Source organism: Camellia sinensis, chromosome 2 (assembly GCF_055761805.1).
Source record: "Camellia sinensis isolate YWXY chromosome 2, ASM5576180v1, whole genome shotgun sequence".
Lineage (NCBI taxonomy): Eukaryota > Viridiplantae > Streptophyta > Magnoliopsida > Ericales > Theaceae > Camellia > Camellia sinensis.
In genome coordinates, this window is record NC_138962.1 from 122,800,972 (window position 1) to 122,827,795 (window position 26,824).

The 26,824-nt window shown below is 40.2% G+C and overlaps 1 protein-coding gene and 1 long non-coding RNA gene across 5 annotated transcripts in view; both read left to right on the top strand.

Annotated features, from left to right (window-relative positions):
- The window catches only part of LOC114271052 (glycoside hydrolase family 2 protein), a 99,286-nt gene that overhangs the window by 63,793 nt on the left and 8,669 nt on the right, over positions 1-26,824 (top strand). For all 4 annotated transcript variants that reach the window (XM_082915538.1, XM_082915536.1, XM_082915539.1 and 1 more), the window contains 5 exons: positions 9,438-9,573; positions 9,672-9,727; positions 9,847-10,146; positions 10,236-10,358; positions 10,593-11,282. In XM_082915538.1, coding sequence (XP_082771664.1) covers positions 9,438-9,573; positions 9,672-9,727; positions 9,847-10,146; positions 10,236-10,358; positions 10,593-11,282 — 1,305 coding nt within the window. The remainder of the gene's footprint in view (positions 1-9,437; positions 9,574-9,671; positions 9,728-9,846; positions 10,147-10,235; positions 10,359-10,592; positions 11,283-26,824) is intronic.
- Positions 12,758-13,022, top strand: LOC145820321 (uncharacterized). Its single transcript, XR_014361596.1, has 2 exons — positions 12,758-12,900; positions 12,987-13,022. It is a non-coding gene; the product is annotated as an uncharacterized LOC145820321 (long non-coding RNA).

Here is a 26,824-nt window from a genome sequence, read left to right on the forward strand (position 1 = left end):
GAAAATGGTGTATCAGATGTAGAAGTACTTTTACGAAAAGGTAAGTGTTAAAATTAATGTATTATTGATTGATATCTTGTTGTGTTGATATATATTACAAATGGTGAGTGGCTCATTATATAGGAGAGGGTGAGTGTAGTAGGTGAGGAGTAGGTGGTGGTAGGTGATGGTAAATGGGTGGTAGGTGATGGTAAATTTTAACAGCCCCCGCAAACTCAAGGAGGATAGAAACTAACCAACTTGAGTTTGGAGAGAGTAACAAAACAAGAAAATACATAAAAATAAAAAAGGATAGGAGACATTGTATGGTCGTGTCAGATCATTGGTGAAGACACTGGATGGTGGTGTCATAACGGTGTAGAGGACACTGTATGGTGGTGTCATAACGTTGTAGAGGACACTGTATGGGGGTGTCATAACGTTGTAGAGGACACTGTATGGCGGTGTCAGACCGATGTAGAAGACAGTTTATGGGGTCATGTCAGACCGTTGTAGAAGACAGTTTATGGGGTCATGTCGGACCGTTGTAGCAGACAATGTTGTGACAGTTGTTGTGACAGTTTACGGAGTCTTGCTGGACCCTTGTAGAAACTAACCGGAATCAATGTCGGGACAGTTTACAAAGTCTTGTCGGACGCATGAAGGAGCTAACCGGAATCTATGTCGGGACAGTTTACAGAGTCTTGTCGGACCCTTGTAGAAACTAACCGAAATCTATGTCGGGACAGTTTACAGAGTCTTGTCGGACCTATAAAGGAGCTAACCGGAATCAATGTCGGGACAGTTTACAGAGTCTTGTCGGACCCTTAAAAAGTCGCACCCTCAAAAGGTGTGCCCAATCTTTCAAAAGGCATGCCATCAAAAGGCGTGCCCAATACATAAAAAGGCGTGCAAGATATGATGCGAGGCACATGAGTGCCTTGGCTGGCGCGCCCGTTTGTCGTCAAGTGGCGCGCGATACGCGTGGCTGCCTTGGCTATTTAACCAAGGTTGATGCTGAGGCTGAGGCAGACAAAAAACTTCTGAAAATCCTCTGAAAAAAACTCTTCCTTTGCTGAGAAAGAGATTCTGGAACACTCTGTTGCCATTCTGTAACCAACCTTTCTCTGAAACACTCAGCAACCATAACATGGCCTCTTCTTCCCGTCCAGCTACCCAGAACATGGCCTCCTCTTTCCGTGGTCTGCTCACGCTCTTTCCAGAACTGAATGAGTCCACAAGAGAAATAACTGGTGTGGTGGCCAGTGAACCTCAACCAAACACCTCTGGTTTTGCTCCGTTGAACTTTCCGATGCGGTCGGTGGAGCAAAAAATGGCGGTGCAAACTGATATTGAGGCCAATCAGTATACTCTGAAGTCATGCGTGGAAACCATGACTGCGGTTACAAATTTGTCGCACCGGCTGCAGAGCAGGACAAATGAGGTGCAACAGTTAAACTCTCAGCTGGCTCTGCTCCAACGCATGTATAAGGATGCGCGAGCAGAGATAAGCGTGCTAAGGGCAGAAAACAAGGAGCTGAAGCGGAAGGCCACCGTGATGTTTCGATTTGGAGGGCCGCCATATGCTGCAGTGGAGGAGCAGGGAGTAGTGATCGTGCCCAGTGGAGTGGGAAACACGGAGGCAATACCGGCAAGGGCCGCCCAGGACGGAGGCAAGAAGAAGAGACCGGCGCCAGAGTAGAGAAGAAAAATCCCACCGTTTTTTTTTGTTTTTTTTGTTTTGTTTTGTTTTTTTTTTTTTTTGTGTGTGGTGTAAAATGGTGATCGGGGGAGCCCCGACATGAATAAAAGGAGTTTGGTGTGCAGTTCTGTCTCTGTTTTTTTTTTTTTTTTTTTTTTGTTGAAATAATAAGAATAATAATAATATATAAAATAAAGTGTTGTGCCACGTCTTGGGCAGATCAAATACTTTGGAAAAAAAAAATTGAAAGAAAAGTTGAAAAGATGAGAGGAGAATGGGACAAGCCCATGTGAGTGTGAGTGAAAGTGGGGTTTAAAGAAAGTGAGGTTGATTAAAAAAAAAAAAAGATAGTGGGTTTGAAGATAGTGGGAATGTTTCCATTGCCCCCCACCATCACCGAAAGTGTTCCTTCCTTTTTTTTTTTTTTTTTTTTTTTTTTAATCTGAGAATTGCCTCCAAAAGTAGGAGGGTCTATTCATTGTCTATACAATAATATTTGATTACCGAACACATAATCTGTTAATTTCAAACCTAGGATTCCACACCCTCGACCCAATTTCGACTCCGATCTTGAGAACCTGAGTGGATAGCTTCGAATGGTAGAAGTGTTCGGCGAACAACGGCCACGAGATCAACGGTAAACCGGCGGTGAGGCTTTGACAGAACTTGAGGGGTTCAGGGAGAGAACCGGCGAGGGACATGGAGGGGAGTTGGAGGCTGATGAGGCGGTTCTCTTTCTCATTTCAGCAGGAAACGCCGACGAGCTGCTTGCATATGAAGGTGACGGAGGTGTTGGTGAAGATCCATGAGGAGAGTTTGGATTGTGGGTCGCTGATAGAGTTCTTGAAGCCTTCCAGACACCGATGTTGACATGCCATTGGTGGAAAACTTGAGTAATAAACAAGCCACGATGGAACCAAGCAACTGGGCAATCCAGTAGAGGATGCCACGTAGGAGGGTGATGTGGCCGCCGATGAAGGCGCCGAAGGTGACGGCGGGGTTGACGTGGCCGCCGGAGATGTTAGCTCCGATCGAGACGGCGACGAAAAGAGCAAAAACATGGGCGATGGCAGCAGAGATGACGCCGGAGGAGAAGAAGCCGGCACCGGAAGAGCAACAGCGAAAGCGCCGGAGATTTGGTTAGAGCCTTCTTCTTGTTAGAGATTTAGGCTTCGAAAGCGCCGGAGATTTGGTCGGAGAAGAAGCCGGAGACTGAGCTCCGACGCCGGACACTATGAAGAACAGAAATGCAAAAAAACGAACGCAGGGTTTCGAGCCCAGGCTTGTTCTAGAAAGAGAAAGTAGAGAGAGAAAGTGTGAGAGAGGTCTTGTGAGTTGATGGAGGTCTCAAATTGGTTGAGGTCCGGCGGGCGGCCAAGGCGAGGTTGCCGCCCGCCGGTGAAGCGAAAAATACTAAATTCTTAACCTTGCTCTGATACCATGTTAAAATTAATGTAATATTGATTGATATCTTGTTGTGTTGATATATATTACAAATGGTGAGTGGCTCATTATATAGGAGAGGGTGAGTGTAGTAGGTGAGGAGTAGGTGGTGGTAGGTGATGGTAAATGGGTGGTAGGTGATGGTAAATTTTAACAGTAAGGCTGTCATTTTGGCAAGTTTATACCTCCGACACTCAGTAAATTCACTAGGAGAAACTTTACCTAATATACCAGACTGACCGTAAACGGTCAGCAGACAAATGTCCTAATTTAGAATGCCAAAAGTAGAAAGGACTGGACAAAAAATCTAACTGAAAAGAGAAAAAGGCAATTGGAGAGGTAGTCATAGGCAGATGCAAGCTTTCCACCACATAGAGGTCTCCAACTTTACTACCAATCCCAATCTGCTGCTTGGACATCCGATCCTGCATAGAACAGATAGAAGAAGAAAAGATAACATCAAACCAGAGGCATCAAGCTGACTGATAAATAATAAACTAATAGATAACTGAAGAATATAAAAGACAAATGGAATAGAGACAACAGACATAGAAGACAGTAAGACAGACCCAACAGATATACAGACATACCAGACCCATTACCAGCATTAACAGTAATAGGAAACAATTTTGAAGTAAGAAGAGATGGGGAGTTATATGATGAGTAAAAAATTCAGACAGACTAAAAGATACCTGAAGAAGACCTAAGCAAACTTGAATAAAGAGAGAAAACAATGGAGGCAGACGGGGATGGCTGGGAGTTGGACAGTGTATGGATGATTAATCTGAGCACTCAAGGAAGCCAAATCAGGATCAGGAGCTAGAGTAGATGCAGTAGAACCGGTGGTAGGCTGAACGGTACTCAGAGGAGGGGCGCAAAATTGGATCAGAAATGGCTGAGAAGACGAGGCAGATACAGGCGAAGCATACAGACATCCCTTTTTGGGACAATGATACTTCCAATGACCTTTCTGATGGCAAAAAGCACACTCATCTGAAGCTAGTGGCCTTGTTTTAGGCCTATTAATCTTAGCATTTGACATTGGTATGAACTAGAGGCAAAGAAGAGGACTGATGGGGCAAAGTATAATACTTAGAAAACTTCAGGGGTTTTAGTGTAATAAACTAAAAAATAGGATGTTAATTGTAATACCTAAGCAAAGTCTAAGAACAGTACTGAGAACCACCAAACAAATCAAGAACCAGAGACAAAAGGAGAATGAAGCTAAGAGAGACGGGACTAGAATCCGAAGTCGAAGTCGAGCAAACCAAAGATAGACACCTCTTCGATCGTTGAGGTCTAGGTAGAGAGAGAGATGGTCCTTGCAAACTGAAGCGACAGAGAGAACTAGAGAGGTTGATTGCAACGAAGGCGAAATCAAAACTCAGATGAGTCGAAGCCCCAAGGAACTGAGAAGATGACGACCAGATGTGTCACGACTATGACTGATCACAAACCAGAAAACTAGAGGGTACGAAGTAGAGGCAGAATCGAACTCAGATGAGTCATGAAGCAGAGGTAGTCAGTCGCGAATGGTTCGTGAGGTAGAGGCTAAGTGTCGCGAACAAGAGGGAACCACAAAAGAAGCCTATAGTCGAACCGGACAAACACAGAAGGAGAAGAAGCTGTCGACTTCTAGGGTTTTGGCTCAGAGATGGTTCTGATACCTTGTAAGATTTCTGAATGATTTTTGTATATTCAATTGTGTTTGTAATACGAGTACATCACTTTATATAACAATCTAACCTAGGATTGAAAAAGGAAAGAAGAATATCTACGAATATCTACTCAATCCCTAACATATGCAAAATATATAGACATAAAGCCGAATATTCTCATGGCCTGTTCAAAAAAAATCCTCTGCTAACACCCTCTAGATTTAAGTCCAACTTTCATCTAAAAAATATGACTTTGGAAAATGGACCAAAGTCACAAAAAATTGAAAAGAATCTAATAATATTTCCTTTGTTTTTTTTGATAAATAAAATCTAATAATATTTCCATTCTATTCATTTAGAAGATTGTATTCAGAGTTCACATTAACCTGGCTAATAAGATCCATTGATGGCTCAGAGTGAAAGTACTAGGTCCAATAAGCCAGTCTTACCTAACTTTGATTCCGGTTACTATCATGGGTTGTGGAAATTAGACAATTCGCCAGGTTGTGTTGCACCTTATGAAGTACGGACACTTCAACTTAGTTGTCATAGCTATGTTCAACATGTGTCAGAGACTGACATGCCTTAGACACGTCGGGATACATATTGGACATGCCATGTTGCATGTCCCATCTTTAAAACTTCTTTTTTTCCTCTCAGAAACTTTGGGGACATGTCATGGACACATGTGCCCCACTTCTGAACACACCAAAAGACACGCCCCATGACATTTATCTTGTCATGAACTGTAAAAAGAGTCATTATTTTTTTTCTTTGCTGAATAAAAAAGTCATCATAATTTCATAATCATTGTTATATAAACATTTTGTCTGCATTAATCATCACTTTGTATTGTGTTCTCTTATTCTTTAAAGAATACAATCAAATAGCATTCTATCCCTTGATTTTTGAATTTGTATTTGAATCTGATTGTGAAGTTCTTTGAATTGACATTCTAAATTATTGTTTGATTGTTGAAATGACTATATCTTTACTTGTAATAAACCAGTATTGTTCGTCTTGCACTACTACACAACCACAGTTTTAACTTGTAGAGTGAGTTTTTTCTAGAAGTTTTTTTGTTTTTTTTGTTTTGTTGTGTTTTGTTGTGTTTTTTGTTTTGTTTTGTTTTGTTTTGTTTTTTTTTTAAGTTTTTAGTTTTTTGTTATGGTAATTTAAGAAACAAGAAGAAAACAAAGAATATACAAGGCCCAATGCTATGAAGCATGGACACTTCAAAATTAGTGCCGTGGCGGTGTCCGACACGGGGACACGCCGGGGACACGGGGACACGCCGGGGACACGTATGGGACACGCCAGATGGCGTGTTCCTTTAATTTAATGATTTTTTTGCAGGGGACACGGCAGGGACACGCGTGTCCATATGGGGACACGGCATGGGACACGGCGGGGACACGGCAGGGCTATTTTTATTTTTATTTTTTTTAATTTAATTTTTTTTTATTTTTTTAATCTTTTGCCTCTCTTATTTAGTACTTTTGTGAAAAATATTGTTGGATGTTGAATGTTTTCCCCTTCTCGTCTTAGTTCTTGTTATCGTTTATTTTGACTTTTTTGTGAATTTTTTGTGAATGAATGATCTATTAATTTGTTTAAATGTAATGGTTATGCTTATTCAATTAATGTTATTATGTTAGTGTTTGTTAATTTTAATTTAGGATGAATGTAATATGAATCTACATAACACATAAAAATATATAAAATAAATAAAATAAAATTCGCCGTGTCCCCCGCCGTGTCCGTGTCCCCATTTTTTGAAAATTGCCGTGTACCGTGTCCGTGTCCGTATCCGTATCCGTGCCTGTGTCCGTGCTTCATAGGCCCAATGTAAAGGCAAAACCAAAAGCAAGAAAAACAGAAAAGCTAAAATCTTCTAGTAAACATGCTACAACTCAAGATTCTCAATGGAAGATTCCAAGCTCGACAAACTTCCCAATTAGGTAGAGAATCAACCACCCCATTCCATGAGCAAATTCCATGCCGCACATATTTTTTCCATAGATTTAAAGACAGCACAAACATCAGAAGCTTTATTATTGCTAAAGATATGTGCATTCCTCTCAATCCAAACATGGTATATAGCAGCACGAAGAAAAAGTTTAAACACAGCATCCTTGAAGCTCTTACCTCTCATGTGTAAAATACGCCAGTCCAATTCAGCAGACCAGTGCAAAGGCACTCTAGAAATCTGAAATCTTCTCAAATACAACCAGAATAAGCTTATTTAAACAAAAGGTGGCCATGAGATTCATGTGAAAGCTTGCAGAGTACACAAAGAGAAGGAACTCCATTTCCCATTTTGGCAGGCGATCCTTAGTAGACCGCCTTCTCAAACAGTAGAGCCACAGGATAAAAGCCCATGTAGGGACATTGTTGCTAAACCAAACAACAAAGCACCAAGGAACACAGCTATTAGGCACTTTGATAGCATTCCAAGCAAACCTAACAAAGAATTTTTCCATTGCCGGCAAGACACCAAAGCTCAGAGTCTCCGTGCTTAGATCTAGGAATGAAATTAGCAGGGTTGTTTACTATAATATGAAGGATAGATGTGTTCCTAAGTCTTGGCCATCTCCAAAAACTATTACTGATAATGGAACTAACCTTAGCAAGGAGGGAGCTTCCTAAGTTCCTAACCACTCTTTCACCATAGATTTTATGCAAAGGACCAATTGGATGTCAATTGTCCAGCCATAAAAAGGTCTCACATTCATCCCCAATCATATATCTAATTAGAGGCTGAGCCTAAACCCTTAATTTGAACAATTTCCTAACTGTCCAAGAAGAATCCTGAGGGAGGGTCATATGCCACAAATTCTTATGCTTAATTACAGAAGTGTGGATCCATTTAACCCAAAGAGTGGCTTCTTGCTTGCTAATGGTCCCCAGATCTCTGAGGATGGAAGCTCTATTCCGAAGCTTGACAGGTTTGAAACCTATGCCTCCTTCCAATTTAGGAGAACAAACAAAATCCGAACCAACTTCAGCACTTGTTTGCTTCAAGGCAGCCCCTGTCCGAAGGAAGGATCTAGTTACTCCTTCAATTTCCTTTAAAATCCTTTGAGGCAAGATGAAAAGAGAACACCTATAAACCTGTATACTCCATAGAATTGACTGAGCAAACTGTAATCTACCACCAAAGGGCAGCAACTTATTGGGCCAACTTCTAATCCTAAGAAGAATTATATCTTTGCGTTGTAAGCAATCTTCATAAGACAATCTAGTAGAGATGAGTGGAACCCCAAAGTATTTCATAGGAAAGGTGCCTATAGGGATAGGCAAAATAGCACACAAGACATCTTGTAACTCAGCGCACACACTAGAGAAAAACTAGGAGCTCTTTGCAAGTTATGCTGAACACCAGAATAATGATAAAAAAATCATCCACATCCTTCTTTACAATGGAAAGGGACTCTTCATCCACACCGCAAACAACAAACAAATCATCTGCACATGTAGGATGAAGATTCTCATTTCAAACTTATTCCTTAAGATAGCAAAAACACCTTAATTACTAAAAAGAAAAGGTAAGGGGAAATAGATAGGAATTTGGAAAGGGAAAGGAAAAGGTGGGTGAAATATGAATGAAATATAACTACATTTCACCCACCTTTTCTTTTTCCCTTTCCAAATCCCTACCCAAATTCATAATCCAAACAACACCTTAAAGTTGTCCACCAACTCACCATTAATGACCACTGAAAACTTAGCTGTAGAGACACAAGTATGAACCCAATTAATGAACTGAAGGGAAAACTCCATGGCAGCCAAAATGCCTACAAAAATGCCCAATCAACAGTCATATGCCTTTATAATGTCAATTTTAATGGTACATGTAGCAGGCACCTCATTCCTATGATAGCTCCTAGCAAGCTCATGAAAAAGTAAAATGTTATCTGCAATGGATCAACCATTAACAAAAGCTTATTGAGATTGACCGATCAGAAGAGGTAGAAGAGGCTGAAGCCTATTAGCAAGAATCTTAGTAATACATATATATAGCACGTTACAGCAAATTATTGGTCTGTAGTCTTTCATAGTAGAAGGGCAGCGTGTCTTAGGGATTAAAGCCAATGCAGTAGCATTCCAATCAGGCAACAAACAACCAGTTGTAAAAAAGACTTTAATAGGCAGGACATGTGTGTTTTATATAAGTTGAAATAGTATTTTATATATTCAATAAATTTTAACTTGCAGATTAAGTTGTTTTTCGTTATTTTTTAGTTGTTTGTGGATGTAATATTCATATACATTTGTATCTTGATCTTTTGAAAATCAACGTGTCCCATGTTTGTTCATGTGCTTCTTAGATTGCACCACCTAGGCTAGGTTAGCTCTGTTGTGTTTTTCAGGAAGTAGTTAGGATTCAAATTTTTGTTTTTTGCCTAGCAGTTTTTCACAGTAAAAAGAGATGAAGATGAGCTCAAAGGTAGCAAAGAAATGCTCAGGACTAGTATAAGTAGATTTGCTAAACAAGTAGATTTCTTGAAGAATTCTGAGTCATATTGCTGAATTTCTTCACATAGTTGCCAGTAGACCTTGGATAGAACCCAATGTGTTTGCATATTCCTAATGTGTTTGCATACGTGGGGGAGGGGGTGTAGAAGGTCTAAAAAATTTTACTTTCAATATAGGCCCTACTGAAGGATGGTGCCGATGGTAGAAAGCGTTGGGCATATGGAGGTGATTTTGGGGATACTCCTAATGATTTGAATTTCTGTTTGAATGGTCTTACGTGTCCAGATCGAACTCCTCATCCTGCACTACATGGTAACTTGAATATTTACCTCATATTTATTTTCTTTTCCTAAATGGAGCATTATTCATGGTTTTGCATTACAGCTCATAATGTCTACTATTGTTTTCAGAGGTTAAATATGTTTATCAGCCAATCAAGGTTTCATTCAAGGAAGGGATAATAAAGGTACTATCACATTTCACCCGTCTTTTTCTTTTCGTCTCTCTTTTTTTTTTTTTTTTTTTTTTTTTTTTTTTGTAAAAATGGAGTCTCTGTTTATTATCAGCTGGTTTTTTGCTTTGCAGATAACCAACACAAATTTCTATGAAACGACGCAAGCATTAGAGTTTAGCTGGTCCATTCATGGTGATGGATGTGAACTTGGCTCTGGAGTCCTTTCTCTTCCATTGATAGAACCCCAGAGCAATTATGAAATAAAGTGGGAGTCTGGACCTTGGTATTCTCTATGGGCATCATCTTTTACGGCAGAAAATTTCTTGACAATAACTGTAAAGCTTTTAAACTCCACACGGTGGGTTGAATCTGGTCATGTCATTTCATCTGCTCAAATTCAGTTGCCTGCAAAAAGAGAATTTGCTCCTCATGTAATTGCTCAACCCATAACACTACATTTTTATACATGATAGCATTTTCTGATATTACTAACTAGCTTGCAAATGTTTATGGCTTTTAGGTCATCAAAACCAAAGATGTCAATTTGCATGTTGAAAGTTTTGGAGATACAATAACAGCTAGCCAGCGGAATGTTTGGGAGATAAAAATAAACACTCAAACAGGAGCATTGGAAAGCTGGAAGGTAGTCTATGCAGTTGTGTTTATTAAATTGGCTGCGGTTATTACCATTTTACTGAAAGGTGTAATACTGTGTTTTTTCACTTGTTCTTTGTTACGAAGAAAGAGCCATAAAGCATGTTGATTTACTTCATTTTGACAGCCTAAATGTTTTAAAATCATAAAAAAATTGACTTACTTTAATAAGAGCTTGCATAAATTCTTTTCAAATACTTATGGCATATATTGTCAATGATAGGTTAAAGGGGTTCCAGTGATGCATAAAGGCATCTTTCCATGCTTCTGGCGGGCACCAACAGATAATGACAAAGGTGGAGGTGCAAGTAGTTATTTCTCCAAGTGGAAAGCTGCCCATCTTGATAACATGCTCTTCATGATTGAAAGTTGTTCTATTCAGAACATGACTGATCATCTTGTGAAAATAACAATTGTCTATCTCTGTGTCCCAAATGCTGAGGATAAGTCTTGCTCTGAATTGAATAAGTCAAACGTTCTCTTCAAAGTTGATATGACTTACTCAATCTATGGTTCTGGAGATGTCATTGTGGAATGTAACGTGACGCCGAGTTCTCAGCTTCCCCCTTTGCCGCGCGTTGGGGTTGAATTCCATTTGAACAAATCAATGGACCAGATCAAATGGTATGGGAGAGGGCCCTTTGAATGTTATCCAGATCGGAAAGAAGCAGCTTTTGTGGATGTATATGAGCAGAATGTGAGTGACATGCATGTTCCCTATATTGTTCCAGGAGAATGTTCAGGTAGGGCAGATGTTAGGTGGGTGACATTTGAAAACAAGGAAGGCATAGGAATCTATGCTTCAATTTATGGCGCATCTCCACCTATGCAAATGAATGCAAGTTACTACACCACACAAGAGCTTTACCGTGCAACACACAATCAAGAACTTATCAAAGGAGATGACATTGAGGTAACTTCTTATCTGTTTTTTCTTTTTGTCGAATTGAAGTATTCAATGTAAATTGACTAGAATATACATTTTTTTTTTAAATAAAAAAATAAAAAAATGGAGAAGTAGAAAAGTAAGAAGATTATCTTGTCACACATGATTTTCCTCCCAAACACAATCCCACCCACCACATTGGATCATTGTTGCTTCCAACGATTAATCTATAAACCAAACAGAAACCACCTATAACACTGGATCATTCCCTTCTCCATCACCACCATACTATTCATCTCCCTCCTTTTATCTACCAAATTCATGGCAAATGCAGAATAAGTAAAAATCTTGTACATTGTGGGAGCTCATGTCTCTAACGAAACCAAGGTTGGTTACGACTTAATGACGACAAGGTGTTGGATGAGGAAAGAATTGAAAGCTTATGCAAATTTAGATTTTAGGAATTATATCAAATTTGAATATTAAGTAGGATCTAAATATTGTATGTCTTATTTTTGTTAAATTTTAAATTCGGGTTTTTTTGGACACCTATGTAATAGGTTTATGCAGATTATGATACTGAATTTTTGACATTGAAAGAAGAGATTTAGGGTTTCGCTTAGTTTTGTTTTTGTTTTGATGTGACCTTTCTTCCTTTATTTTTCAGTACTTTTATTTTCTTCTATCGGCTGTTTTGCATCAATTGGTATTAGAGACAAAACCCCTGACCCATGGTTACCTTGTTTCATTCAAAAAAATAAATAAATAATAAAAAAAATTGGTGTTCAACTTTGTCAGTGCCATAATAAAGCCATTGCCATTGATTAGCTACTTTGATCTACCCCATGGAACCACCGAGTCTTCATTCGAACATTGTTGTTTGTTGTTGATGGTGGAGTCATCGGAATTTCGTTGTCGTTGGGCTATGACCGTCAACCACTTGCCATGGTGAAGAAATTAAATAGTCTAAATTAAGAATGATGAGTTACCCAAGTCCGTTATCACGAAGAAATTAAATGGTCAGAATTATCTTACTTGGGCCTATGCTATTAAGATTTTCTTGCATGGCAAGAAGTCACGTTATCTTACTTAACTTCCACCTACTGAGGATGTTAAAGGATATGATATTTGCCTGAGTGAGGATTCTTGTGTTATGGGTTGGTTGGGGCACAACTTGGAACCTCATGTTCCTACTATAGTGGAATTTTGTGACACCTCTTAAGGCCATTTGGGACTCTCTTGTTGATTCGTTTTCCAATCAAACTATTGTCTCTCGTGTTTATGAGTTGTATGAGCAGATCTTTGTGGCTTTAAGACCTTGTTGCAACACCAACCTTTTACTTCTAATTTGGCTCAACAAGAGAAATATTGGGAGGAGTTTATTATAGTATTTTGGGTTTGGATTCTAGTCTACGGGGTTTCAAAGATCAAATTCTCACCAGTGAGACTTTACTTTTGTTTCTAATACCTATTCTCGACTATTGCGTTCTTCTCTGGGCTAGGGATCTTCCACATCTGGTTCCTCATAGCTAGTGTTGTGACAGGCGCAAGGCGCAAGTGATGTGCCTTAAGACACCCATGGTGAGGCAAGTTGAATAAGGCGACAAAAGGCGTGTGACTTTGGCCAGGCGACAAAAGGTGCAAGGTGCGTGACTTGATGGGTTTTTTTTTTTTTCTCCTGATTGAAATCAACGGTTCATATCAGTGTTTTTAAAGGCTTGAATTACATAGGATTACAACTCTGATGTATACAACTTAATACCCAGCCCCAAATACGACTGAAAATCCCTAATTGATTGGAAAGAAGAAATCTTGCGGTGTTTGAGTTCTTTGGCTTGATTTGACTGGGTGAGTTCTTCCTCGTTGCTCTTTTTTTTCTTTTTTTTTTAACTGCTTTTTTTTTTTTTTTTTTTTTTTCTTTTTTGCTTTTTCTTCTAGGTTGGGTCCTTCCCCTTCGCTACTGTATTTTTTTTTTTTGCTTCTTTGATGATGTGTTCGTCTTTGTCTTCTTCTTCTTCTTCTCTGTTCTCCCTGTTTTTAAGTTTTGCTTCTCTTCCATGTTGTCTTCTTCTTCTTCTTCTTTTGTCTGTGTTTTTTTACAACCATGTTTCTGTTTTTTTCTCTCTTCTTCAATGTTGTTTCTCTTCTATTTCAATTTTGAGTCTCAGTCTCTGCTAGGAAAAAAAGGGTACAAATAATTAATTCATTACACATTACACCGAGATTATGAATTAGTCTATGTTAATTTATCTAGTTTTTACTAATATTGTGTGCCTTACTTCAATAAGGTCCGCATCTCGCTTAGCGCCTAAGCCCCCAGAGACCTTTGGCGCCTTGGTGTGCCTTGAGCCTTTAAAAACATTGCTCTCAACTTGTGTCCTCTTCGGCTTTGATCTCGAGCAGTGGTGGTTGTGGGCCTAATTGGGGTAGTTTTCATGGTAGCTCGAGTCATCATGGATCTCATATTGGTTCATGTGGTTCTCGTGGTGCGGGTTCTGCATCCAGTGGTGATTGGAAGTGTACTCATTGTGATTTCATGGGTCACTCTGAAGCTTGGTGTTGGCAGAAGTAAACTTGATCATGGTAAACCTTCATCCTCTACTGCTACCTTGGTTGGCTTAAGCTTTGTTAGTCAATTAACTCAAGCTCTAAACTGCTTTGTAACCTTTTCTCCCTCTTCATATTTTTTACAAGACCTCCAGACTAAGAAGATGATTGGTTCGGGGCATGAGAAGTATGGCTTATATCTCTTGGACAATGCTGGCTCTTCGACTCCTAGTTCTACTATTTTGAGTGCTACCGTGTCTCCCTTGCAATGGCATTTTTGTCTTAGGTCATCCATCCTTGGCCAAGCTTAAGTTAGCCATTTCTGGTTTTAAGTCCTGTGTCTTAACTTGCATGGTCAGCTTGGCAAGCACCACCGTAGTTCCTTTTCTAGTCATAGTATTAGTCACATGTCCTCTTTTTTTGATGTAGTCCATACAGACATATGGGGGCCTTCTCTCACCCCCACTATTAATGATTGCTTTTATTTTGTTATTTTTATGGATGATTATTCTTGGATGACTTGGTTGTTTTTACTATGACAATGGTCTGACTTGCCTCAAATAATTTGAGTTTTATAATAAAGTTTTAACTCAATTGGAAAATGTGTTAAGATATTTCAGTCTGATAACACCTTAGAATATGTGCAATTTGTTGTGAATGCTTTTTGTGTTGATTGGGGTATTATACATCAAACTAGTTGTGCTCCCAGCAAAATGCAACACCGCAATTTGTTAGATGTTGCCCGGACCTTGATGTTAAGCATGCGTGTTCCCAAACAGTTTTGGGGTGATGTTGTGCTTACTGCCTGTTCTCATATTAACCGCATGCCCTCTGTTCGTTTATAGAACTAGTCTCCCTTCTCTCAGTTATACCCCGATTGTTCCCCATTTCCTCTTCTTACTCCTGTTTTTAGTTGTGTGGCCTTTGTCCATGTCCTTGATTTGGGATTGGATAAGTTATCTTCCTGTGCTCACAAATGTATTTTTTTAGGTTATTCTCGTACACAAAAAGGTTATCGATGTTATCATCCTGAGTCTCGTTGGTTCTTTGTTAGTGCTGATGACTTAGAAAATATGAGGAAGAAGAACTCCGAAAATATGAGGAAGAAGGAATATATTTCTGTTATATTCAAAACTTCTTATTTTACAAGACCAAATGACACTCCTTATATAGGAGATATTACAAACATCATTATAACCCATTATATGCCACTTACATATTATATATTACCACTATCTACCACTATCATATTATATACATGCCACTATCTACCACCAACACCACTATCATATTATATACATGCCACTATCTACCACCAACACCACTATCATATTCTATACATGCCACTATCTACCACCAACACCACTATCATATTATATATATGCCACTATCTTATTATATGCATTAACACAAATTTTCAGCACTCCCCCTCAAGCTGGTTTGAAGATATCTTCCATAGCCAGCTTGCTAGTCAGCTTATCAAATGGCTTCTTGTGTAGTCCCTTCGTTAGCACATCAGCTAATTGTTCACCTGTTGGAAGGTAGGTCATACAGATTATTCCAGCATTGATTTTCTCCTTGATGAAATGTTTATCCACTTCTATATGTTTTGTGTGATCATGTAGAACTGGATTATGAGCTATAGATATAGCTGCTTTGTTGTCACAATAGACCTTCATAGGTGTCGGGTGAGGAAGCTTTAATTCTTCAAGAATTCTTTTAATCCACATTACTTCACAGATTCCATGGGCAACAGCTCTGAACTCTGCTTCTGCACTACTTCTAGCTACCACATTCTGTTTTTTACTCCGCCATGTAACTAGGTTACCACCTACAAAGTAGCAGTATCCGGATGTTGATCTCCTGTCTGTAACACTTCCTGCCCAGTCTGCATCTGTGTATACTTCAACTTGAAGATGTCCATGTTTCTTGAACAGTAAGCCTCTCCCTGGAGTTCCTTTCAAATATCTTAAGATCTTATAAACGGCCTCAAAGTGCTCTGCCCCTGGTGAGTGCATGAACTGACTTACCATGCTGACTGCAAAGGCAATATCAGGCCGCGTATGAGACAAGTAAATCAATTTCCCGACAAGTCGCTGATATTGTTCCCTCTCTTTGACTTCTTCAGCCTTAGCAGCTTGTAACTTCAAGTTAGGCTCGATCGGAGTCTCCACCATCTTACAACCAAGCATACCTGTTTCTCCAAGGAGATCAAGAACATATTTTCTCTGATTAACGAATATACCTTCCTTGGATCTTGCAAATTCCATTCCGAGGAAATACTTGAGGGCTCCCAGATCCTTAATGTGAAATTCTTTTGCGAGTTTCTCTTTGAGGGCTGCTAACTCTGCTTCATCATTACCAGTTAAAATGATGTCATCAACATAAACAATCAAAATTGCAATTTTACTGTTTTTTGAATGTTTATAAAATATTGTGTGATCTGCTTGACTCTGCGAGAAGCCACAACTGATAACTGCCTTCCCAAAGCGTTCAAACCACGCTCTTGGTGATTGTTTGAGTCCGTATAATGACTTGTTCAATCTGCATACTCTGTCGTTTCCAAGTCTCTGCTCAAATCCCGGCGGTAGGCTCATGAACACCTCCTCTTCAAGATCACCATTGAGAAATGCATTTTTAATGTCAAGTTGATGTAGAGGCCAATCTGAATTTACTGCAAGAGATAACAGTACTCTGATGGAATTTATTTTAGCAACAGGAGCAAACGTCTCCTGATAGTCGATCCCATAAGTTTGAGTGAAGCCTTTAGCTACCAGTCTCGCCTTGTATCTCTCAACGCTTCCATCTGCGTTACATTTTATCGTAAACACCCATTTACACCCAACTGTTTTCTTGTCTTTGGGTAGATCAACTATCTCCCAAGTACCACTTCTCCTTAAAGCGTTCATCTCCTCCATGACTGCTAATTTCCAATTCGGATCATCCAATGCTTCCTGTATATTCCTTGGAACAAACAAGTGTGAAATCCTAGATGTGAAAGCTCTATGGTTTTTAGACAGTCTTTGATAGGAGAGGTAATTTGCAATAGGATGTTTAATGCAATTTCGGACACCTTTCCTAATTGCTATAGGAACATCAAGGTCGGAAATAGAAGGAATAGGATTACCTATAATTTCGATGCCAGAACTCGGGTGGACATTCGGGTCATTAGGATGGACATTCGGGTCATTATTCCTCAGATGAAATCGCTTTCTAGTATAAACCTGAAGCTCAGGATTTAGATCATTTTGTAGTACTTCTCCCCCTAAACAAGAATTTTCTTGACTAGGCACCATAGAACTTGGTTCTCCTAAGTGATCATTATCAGACAGGTGTGGTTTTTGTGTAGGATAAATGACATTGGGGAGCGGGATAGAAATATCCCAAAAACGGTCTTCTACTCCACTTGTCTCCCCCTGAAGAGAAGTGTTGGGGAAATAGGATTTTGTTTCCACAAATGACACATCCATACTCACATGAAATTTCTTGGTTTGAGGATCAAAACACTTATACCCCTTTTTGTTTGAGGAATAACCCAAAAAAACACATTTTATAGCACGTGGGTCAAGTTTTGAACGAAATTGACTAGGAACATGAACATAGGCAGTACATCCAAAAACTTTGGCGGGTAAATCAGAAAACAACCTCGTGTCAGGAAAAAAAGTTTTGAGACAATCGAAAGGTGTTTTGTATGTTAACACCTTTGTAGGCATCCTGTTTATCAAATAAGAGGCTGTTAAAATTGCTTCACCCCATAAATATTTAGGAACATGCATGTAAAACATTATAGCACGTGCTACTTCAAGTAGATGTTTATTTTTTCGTTCTGCAATGCCATTTTGTTGAGGGGTATCCCGACATGTAGATTGATGAAAAATCCCATTTTTTTCCAAAAACTCACCCAACTGCTCATTGAAATATTCTGTTCCATTATCAGAATGTAAAATACCAATTTTGGTTTGAAATTGGTTTTCAATCATATTGTAAAAATTTGTGAATAAATTTTTCACGTCAGATTTTTTATTCATCAAATAAATCCAACATAAGCGGGTATGGTCATCAATAAATGTAACAAACCATCTTTTACCAGAAAGAGTAGTGATTTTAGAAGGGCCCCAAACATCACTATGAATCAAATAAAAAGGTTTGGAAGCCTGGTAAGGTTTTGGCAAATAAGTAGAGCGATGAAATTTTGCAAAAATGCAACTTTCACAATGAAAAGAAGAACAATCAATCCCTTTAAATAATTCTGGAAATAAATGTTTCAGATAAAGAAAACTAGGATGTCCTAGCCTATAGTGCCATAGCATTATTTTTTCTCGAACAGAGATTGAACTAGTACTATTAAAGCTCTGAGCTTTTTTATTACTAACAGGTACTTCATCAAAGTAGTAAAGACCTTCAAGCATCCTAGCACGCCCAATCATCATCCCCGAGTTCTGGTCCTGAAATTCACAATGGGATTCAAAAAATGTAACACGACAATTAGAATCTTTAGATAGTTTACTGACAGACAAAAGGTTACAGGCTAAGTTGGGGACGTGAAGAACAGCATTGAGATTAATTTTCTCAGTTAGTTTAATAAATCCTTTTCCTGCAATAGGTGAAAAACTACCATCGGCTATTCTGATTTTGTCATGACCAGAACAAGGGAAATAGGTACTAAATAAATGGGAAAAACTAGTCATGTGATCGGAGGCACTGGAATCTATGATCCACGAAGAGAAGTTTAGGCAAGAGAAGACTTTAGGATTTCTACCTGTTTGTGCCAACAAAACACTAGGAGTACCGGATGAGGAGTTGGATTTTATCAGCTTTAAGAGTTGATCAATCTGCTCTTTGTTGAAGGGACCTGAATCGGCTTCATTAGCGGTAGGAAAGCCACGATTCTTCTCTTCTTGTTTGCTGCTTTTCCAGTTGACAGGTTTGCCATGGATCTTCCAACACGTTTCGCGTGTATGGCGAGGCTTGTTGCAAAAATCACACCAGACCCGTGGCTTATCATCAAACCTGCGCTGGTAATTTGCAGCCTTGTTGGCCGCAGCATCGCTAATTAAAGCAGAAATTTCAATTGATTCACCAGTACCTTTTTTCTTAAGCATGACGCTCCTTCGGCTCTCTTCCCTTCTGACTTCGGCAAATACTTCGCCAATGGATGGGAGAGGAGGTCTGCCAATAATTCTTCCTCGCACTTCATCGAACTCAATGTTGAGGCCGGCAAGAAACTTGTAAATACGGCTGTCTTCCACAGTTTTCTTGTGGTGGTTGCAGTCGTCAACCGATTTCCATTCGTATGTGTTGAAGATGTCAAGATCCTGCCACAACCTTTTCAACGAATTGAAATATTTGGTGACGGAATCATCTCCTTGACGAATCTCTCCCAACTTCAAAGTTAATTCGAAAACTTGAGATTGATTTCCTAGGTCAGAATACATCTGACTAACATTATCCCACAATTCTTGTGCAGTAGGATAGCACATGTAATTAGAGCTTATATCCTCCTCCATGGAATTGACCAACCATGTCATAACCATGGAGTTTTCAGCGTCCCAACTGTCGAACAGCGGATCCTTAACAGCAGGAGCCTTCTTGTCACCAGTGATGTAACCGATCTTTCCTTGCCCACGGATATACATCCGGACAGATTGTGACCAGCGGAGAAAATTATCACCATTTAGGCGGATGGTGGTGATTTGGACAGAGTGAGAGTTGGACGTTTTCACCGGAATGGCAGCGGCAGGGGTTGAAGTGGTTTCGGACGTGACTTCCGACATGGCTATGACGGTTTTAGGGCTGCTGTGTTTTTTGTTGCTCTGATACCAACTTAGAAAATATGAGGAAGAAGAACTCCGAAAATATGAGGAAGAAGGAATATATTTCTGTTATATTCAAAACTTCTTATTTTAGAAGACCAAATGACACTCCTTATATAGGAGATATTACAAACATCATTATAACCCATTATATGCCACTTACATATTATATATTATCACTATCTACCACTATCATATTATATACATGCCACTATCTACCACCAACACCACTATCATATTCTATACATGCCACTATCTACCACCAACACCACTATCATATTATATACATGCCACTATCTACCACCAACACCACTATCATATTCTATACATGCCACTATCTACCACCAACACCACTATCATATTATATATATGCCACTATCTTATTATATGCATTAACACAAATTTCCAGCATGATGTTAGATTTTTTTTAGTCCACTCTTTTTCTCGTCTGGTCAGCGGTTGTCGGATAATCTTATCTCTTGTCATGATGGGGAGCCATCTCTCCCCACTCCAACTCTACCCACCCCTACTCTTCTGGTGCCCTTTGTTCTCCCATCCTCTTCCTTCGGTTTAGAGTCTTCTTTGTCATCTCCCGTACAAATCTAATCAGCGGTCCCATGCTCATCACGTGCTTTCTTATGGCCTGGCTGCTTGATATTCTTTGTCAGAGGTTCCTGCCCCTTCTCCATCTGTGCCATCTACTGATGATTTACCTATTGCATTGCTCCGAGGTAAAGGTACTTGTACTCGACATCCTATTTCTAATTTTGTTTCTTATGCTCGTCTTTTCCCAAGCTTTCACTCATTTGCCTGTAGTTTGTCTTCTCTTTCTATTCCCTCTTCTTACTAGCAAGCAATGTCTATGTTGGGTTGGAAACATGCTATGGATGAGGAAATGAGTGCTCTTAATCAGAATCAGACTTGGGAACTTACACCTCTACCTTTTTGGGAAACCGACTGTTGATTGTTGTGTCGAGTACCTTTTTGATGGTATTGTTGAGCGGCTTAAAGCCCATTTAGTGGCTAAAGGTTATACTCAAACCTCTGGCGTTGATTATTTAGAGACCTTCTCCCTCATGGCTCGCCTTAATGCTATTCGGCTATGAAGCACGGACACGGACACGGGACATGCGACACGACACGGACACGCAAAAACGCAAATTTTCAAAAAATAGGGGACACGACACGTCGGGGACACGTTCAATATATATAATTAATTTTATTTATTATATGTCATAAAATTATTAAAAAAAATCAAATAAAGGTAATAAAATATACAAAATAACACTATTAAAATTATAAAAAATAAACATTTAATTGATTTAACATCATATATATCGTTCACAATTAACATAAAATAGCATTCCATCAATACATAACATGTCATTCGAAGTTACCTACTATCATTTGTTACAAAATGCATGAAAATCAAACCACAAAATATAAAATTATCCAATATACCAACAACTATTACAAAATCCATAAATATCAACCTAAGTAGAGGAAACTATTACAACATCTTCACCACCGCCTCCATCTTCTCCTTCATCTGTAAATAGGACCGCCTCCATAGCCGGTTCATCAAGTGAGAGGTTAGCTATCCCAAGCATTCCAATATCATCAAGTGAGTCAAAGTTATCTCCGGTAATGTCCCACATTTTTGTCTCTCCTTGCAAGTATTGGGAGCTCCTTCTTGATAAAAGACGAAGATTGCTATGAATGAACACCAAATCCTCTGCGCGTTGAGGGACCATCTTGTTCCTTCTCACTGAGTGAATAAAGGAGTAAGTACTCCAATTTCTCTCACAACAAGATGAAGAGGCAGGTTGCACGAGCAATCTCAAAGCTAGTTTTTGAAGAGATGGTGCATATGCACCATATGCACACCACCAAGTATAAGGATCCATGTGCCACCTATTATGAATGGAATCATACTCTGAGAATGCTTCAACATAACCCGAAAATTTTCCAAACTCAGTTATCACCTTGGTTCGCTCTGTGATATCTTCAAAATACCTCTTAAAACACTTGTTCCTCTCACGTGTCACCTCCTCATCCCTATGTGGAGGAACTCTATTTTGATCCTCATGGAGCCACTCATCACTATAATACCTACAATCCAAAATAGGAAAAATAATTATTTCAAGAAAGACTAGATAAGTCCATGAAAATGAAATATCTAAAACAAATTTAAATGTGGTACTTACTTTGGATTCAATGAATGTGCCATACAATGGAGAGGAGTATTGTTTTTATTCCAACGATCCACGAGAATTTGATGCACCACATTGTAAAATGTAGATTCCTCATCTATTCTTTTCCCTTCATGCCTATAAATTGACATCTTCACTTTCTCTATCACTGAGTCCCACATATCATATACTAAGTGAAGGCAAGGTTTGTCTGTATCACAAGCCCTAAGCATGTCATATATAGGACCCGTGAAGGAAAGAATATAATCAATGTAATCCCACCACACATCATCCAAAATCTTTTCTTTCACAAATTTTGCCTTCCCAGCATCATCCTCTCTATAGCAATTCCACTTGTCACTAATTACCATTGCTTGAAGACCACGTTTTATAAGCTTTAACCTCTTGAGCATAACAATTGTGGAGGCAAATCGTGTTTCGGCAACCGAAAGCAACTTCATTGACACAAATTCATTGTACATAGCCAATCGCATTGAGTGATTAGAGATAAAATTCTTAATCATCAAACCATCTCCGGCAATATCACTAATCCAACTACATTCTTCATATGTGACTTCATTCCTCTCAATATTCTTTGCGGCACAAATATTTTTCAAAGCTAGATTTAATGTGTGCACCACACAAGGAGTCCATAGAATACGAGGGAATTGAGCTTCAATGAGTTGTCCGGCTGCCTTACAATTAGGAGCATTATCCGTGATGACTTGAACCACATTACTTGGCCCAACCTCATTAATCACTTCTTTCATCAAATTTGCAATGAAATATTTGTCTTTAGTTTCTCCAGAACAATCAACTGCTTTAATGAACATAGGCCCACTTTCACTCACTGCCATAAAATTAATCAAAGGCCTCCTTTGAGAATCACTCCAACCATCACTAACAATGCTCACCCCTTTTTCCTTCCATGTGCCCCTAATTGGTTGCAACAATTTATCAATATTTGCCCCCTCTTTTTGAAGTAATGTGGTTCGTAACAAATTATAACTGGGAGGCAAAGATCTAGGAATATTATTGTTAAAATCCACCTACTCTCCACCTACTTCACCCACTTAAACCTACTCCACTAAACCTAACCCACTACACCACTACCACCTCACCTACTCCACTAAACCTAACCCACTACACCACTACCACCTCCACTTCACCTACTCCTTACCTACTACACACTCACCCTCTTCTATATATAGGAATCATGAATCATTGTAATACATATCAATATAAATCAATCAATAATACATCATTTATTACATGGTATCAGAGCAAGGTTAAGACCTTAGTATTTCTCGCTTCACCGGCGGGCGGCAACCTCGCCTTGGCCGCCCGCCGGACCTCAACCTAGTCCACTCTTTCCATCATTCACCTGAACAGGTATATTTCTGTTAAAATCCACCTACTCTCCACCTACTTCACCCACTTAAACCTACTCCACTAAACCTAACCCACTACACCACTACCACCTCACCTACTCCACTAAACCTAACCCACTACACCACTACCACTTCCACTTCACCTACTCCTTACCTACTACACACTCACCCTCTTCTATATATAGGAATCATGAATCATTGTAATAGATATCAATATAAATCAATCAATAATACAATTCTCTATTTCTCTTTATACATTAAATTTCTACATGGTATCAGAGCAAGGTTAAGCACTTAGTATTTTTCGTTTCACCGGCGAGCGACAACCTCGCCTTGGCCGCCCGCCGGACCTCAACCTATTCCGCTTATTTTCTACACATACCTTCCCATCACTGCCTAAATCCTCTCTCTTGAGGCCAATGTGAATTCCTCTTCTTCATAATCTGCACTAACTGTGGCATCTTTTCCTGGGGCAAACTCTGCAACCCAACACTCAATCTATGCTTCTCCTCCATGCTCATTTGCCTCTTGTTAGGATCCTTCGCCTTCGGCTTTGATTTGGGCTTCGCCACAGCCTTGAGCTTCACTGCAGCTTTCAGCTTCACGGCAGCCTTCGGTTTCACAGCAGCTTTTGGCTTCGCAGCTGGCTTGGCCTTTGCCGCTGGCTTGGGCTTCACAGCGGCTTTAGCTTTTGGCGCAGCAGCTTTTGTCTTAGCCGGAGCCTTCTTTTCCTTTTTCGCTTTTACAGCCTTCGGCTTTGCAGCAGCCTTCGGCTTTGCTTCCCTCTGGTGGCTCCCCAGGTTCCACCTGAGCTGCATGATTCATTTATAGCTGAAATTGATAAGGGAAGTATTAGAACAATACCCAATAGAAGTATGCCAGCTGCTCCTTACCCTACTCCTGGAGCACTATTAATAGGTGATGCTTTCAACATGCGTCATCCTTTAACTGGTGGAGGAATGACTGGAGCCCTGTATAAGGTGTTTTGTGCATCTCCTGATCAAGCAAGGAAGGAAATGCGTGAAGCATGTTTTGATTATTTGAGCCTTGGAGGTGTGTGTTCAACAGGACCAGTGGCTTTACTCTCTGGTCTAAATCCTAGCCCATTGAGCTTGATACTCCATTTCTTTGCTATAGCCATATATGGTGTTGGCCGTCTCTTGCTACCATTTCCTTCCCCTAAGCGCCTGTGGATAGTAGCTAGATTATTTTTGGGTGCATCGGCTATCATTTTTCCCCTCTTTCTCTCACATGGGCTTGTCCCCTCTCTCTCCTCCGTTTGATTTCAAAATCTATTATTTTTATTTATTTTCTCCAAACAACTTTCCTTATTTCCCCCATCTTTCATTTTGATTTCAAATATATTTTTATTATTTCTTTCTTTATTTTTCTTTCACATTATTTTTTAATCTTTTTCAAATTCCATTCATACCATATAGCTTTGCACACCAAACCATCTTTTATTCATCTCAGGGATCAACCCCGATCACAATTTTAACAAAAAAAAAAGAAAAAAAAGAAAAAAAAAAAAAAAACACCACAAACCACAACACCACAAACCACAACACCACAAGATTTGTTTTCTTTTCTGCAGACGGCCACCCACCGACCTCACTTTTTCGCTTATTCCGCCGGTCTTTTCTTCTTGCCTCCGTCCTGGGCGATCCTTGACGGTGTTGCCTCCGTGTTTCCCACTCCACTGGGCACGATCACTCCTCCCTGCTCCTCCACTACAGCATATGGTGGCCCTCCAAATCGGAACATCACGGTGGCCTTCCGCTTCAGCTCCTTGTTTTCTGTCTTTAGCACACTTATCTCTGCTCGCGCATCCTTATACATGCGTTGGAGTAGAGCCAGCTGGGAGTTTAACTGTAGCACCTCATTTGTCCTACTCTGCAGCCGGTGCGACAAGTTTGTGACTGCCGTCATCGTCTCCACACAGGACTTCAAAGTATACTGATTGGCTTCAATGTCAGTTTGCACTGCCATTTTTTGCTCCACAGACCGCATAGGAAAGTTCAACGGAGCAAACCCTGGGGTGTTTGGTTGAGGTTCACTGGCCACCGCACCAGTTCTCTTTCTTGTTGACTCATTGAGGTCGGGAAAGAGAGTGAGCAGCCCACGGGAAGACGAAGCCATTTTCTGGGCAACAGAGTGTTACAGCGTATTACAGAGTTTCTCTCTCAGCAAAGGAAGAATTTTTCAGAGGTTTCTCTCAGTTTTTCTGTCTCAGCTTCTGCCTCAGCCTCAGCCTCCGTCTTGGTTAAATAGCCGTGGCAGCCACGCGTATCGCGCGCCACTTGACGCCAGACGACAAACGGGCGCGCCAGCCAAGGCACTCACGTGCCTCGCCATCATATCTGGCACGCCTTTTTATGGATTGGGCACGCCTTTTGATGACACGCCTTTTGAAAGATTGGGCACACCTTTTGAGGGTGCGACTTTTTAAGGGTCCGACAAGACTCTGTAAACTGTCCCGACATTGATTCCGGTTAGCTCCTTCATGGGTCCGACAAGACTCTGTAAACTGTCCCGACATTGATTCCGGTTAGCTCCTTCATGGGTCCGACAAGACTCTGTAAACTGTCCCGACATTGATTCCGGTTAGTTTCTACAAGGGTCCAGCAAGACTCCGTAAACTGTCACCACAACTGTCACCACATTGTCTGCTACAACGGTCCGACATGACCCCATAAACTGTCTTCTACATCGGTCTGACACCGCCACCACCCTTGGCCTGAGCCAGCGCATTCATAAGCTGTGGATGCTGCTGGCCATTCATCATCATCATCATGTTAGGCATCTGCTGACCATTAGCCATCATCATGGGTTGTGGTTTCATCTTGTTAAGAGGATGATGGGGTGCACCCTCCATCATCTCATCATCCAAATCATCATCATCATCAACGTCTTCGTCATCAAAATCATCATCAAACTCATCCTCAAATTCATCATCACTCATCAGATCATCATCTTCAGGCAAGTTGAACTTCACAGCCTTATGTTGATTCTGGTCCTTGGTATTATTAGTGAAGGGCAGTTTCATGCTGACTCCTCACCGGTGACCAACTCACTCCGATCACCTCCAATAACCACCACAAGAGCAGCCGCAGAAGCACCGCGCCGCTGCCACCAGTGTGCCACCGTAATCTCCAGTTCCATCTCCACAGCTCCGCTTCCATCTCCACAGCAGTGCATGTACCTTATGCCTACGGATTTGCAATTATTTTGCTCACGGTTCTCGTTAAAATTGCAACTTATCCCCTGACAAAGAAACAAGTTGAATCAACACTGGCAATGCAAAACCTTCAACCAGAGCTCAAAGCGATCCAAGAAAGATATAAGGGAAATCCGGAGAGAATACAACTCTCTCCATCCGGGCCCCCTCTCACTCCCTCGGTGATACCACCCACGGCTGCAATTCCACTGGACCTCATTTTAATCCATGAACTGATCTGGGATTTTCCCTTTCTCTTCATCCAACTGTCCACCAACTTTTGTCCCCCTCTTTTCCTTTCTTTTATTTTATTATTGTCCACCCACTCTTCTTTTCTTTAAACCCAATGCCTCTCACATGTTTTCATCCACCAGCTTTAACCCCTCATCATGTACCCCTTTTTTACTTT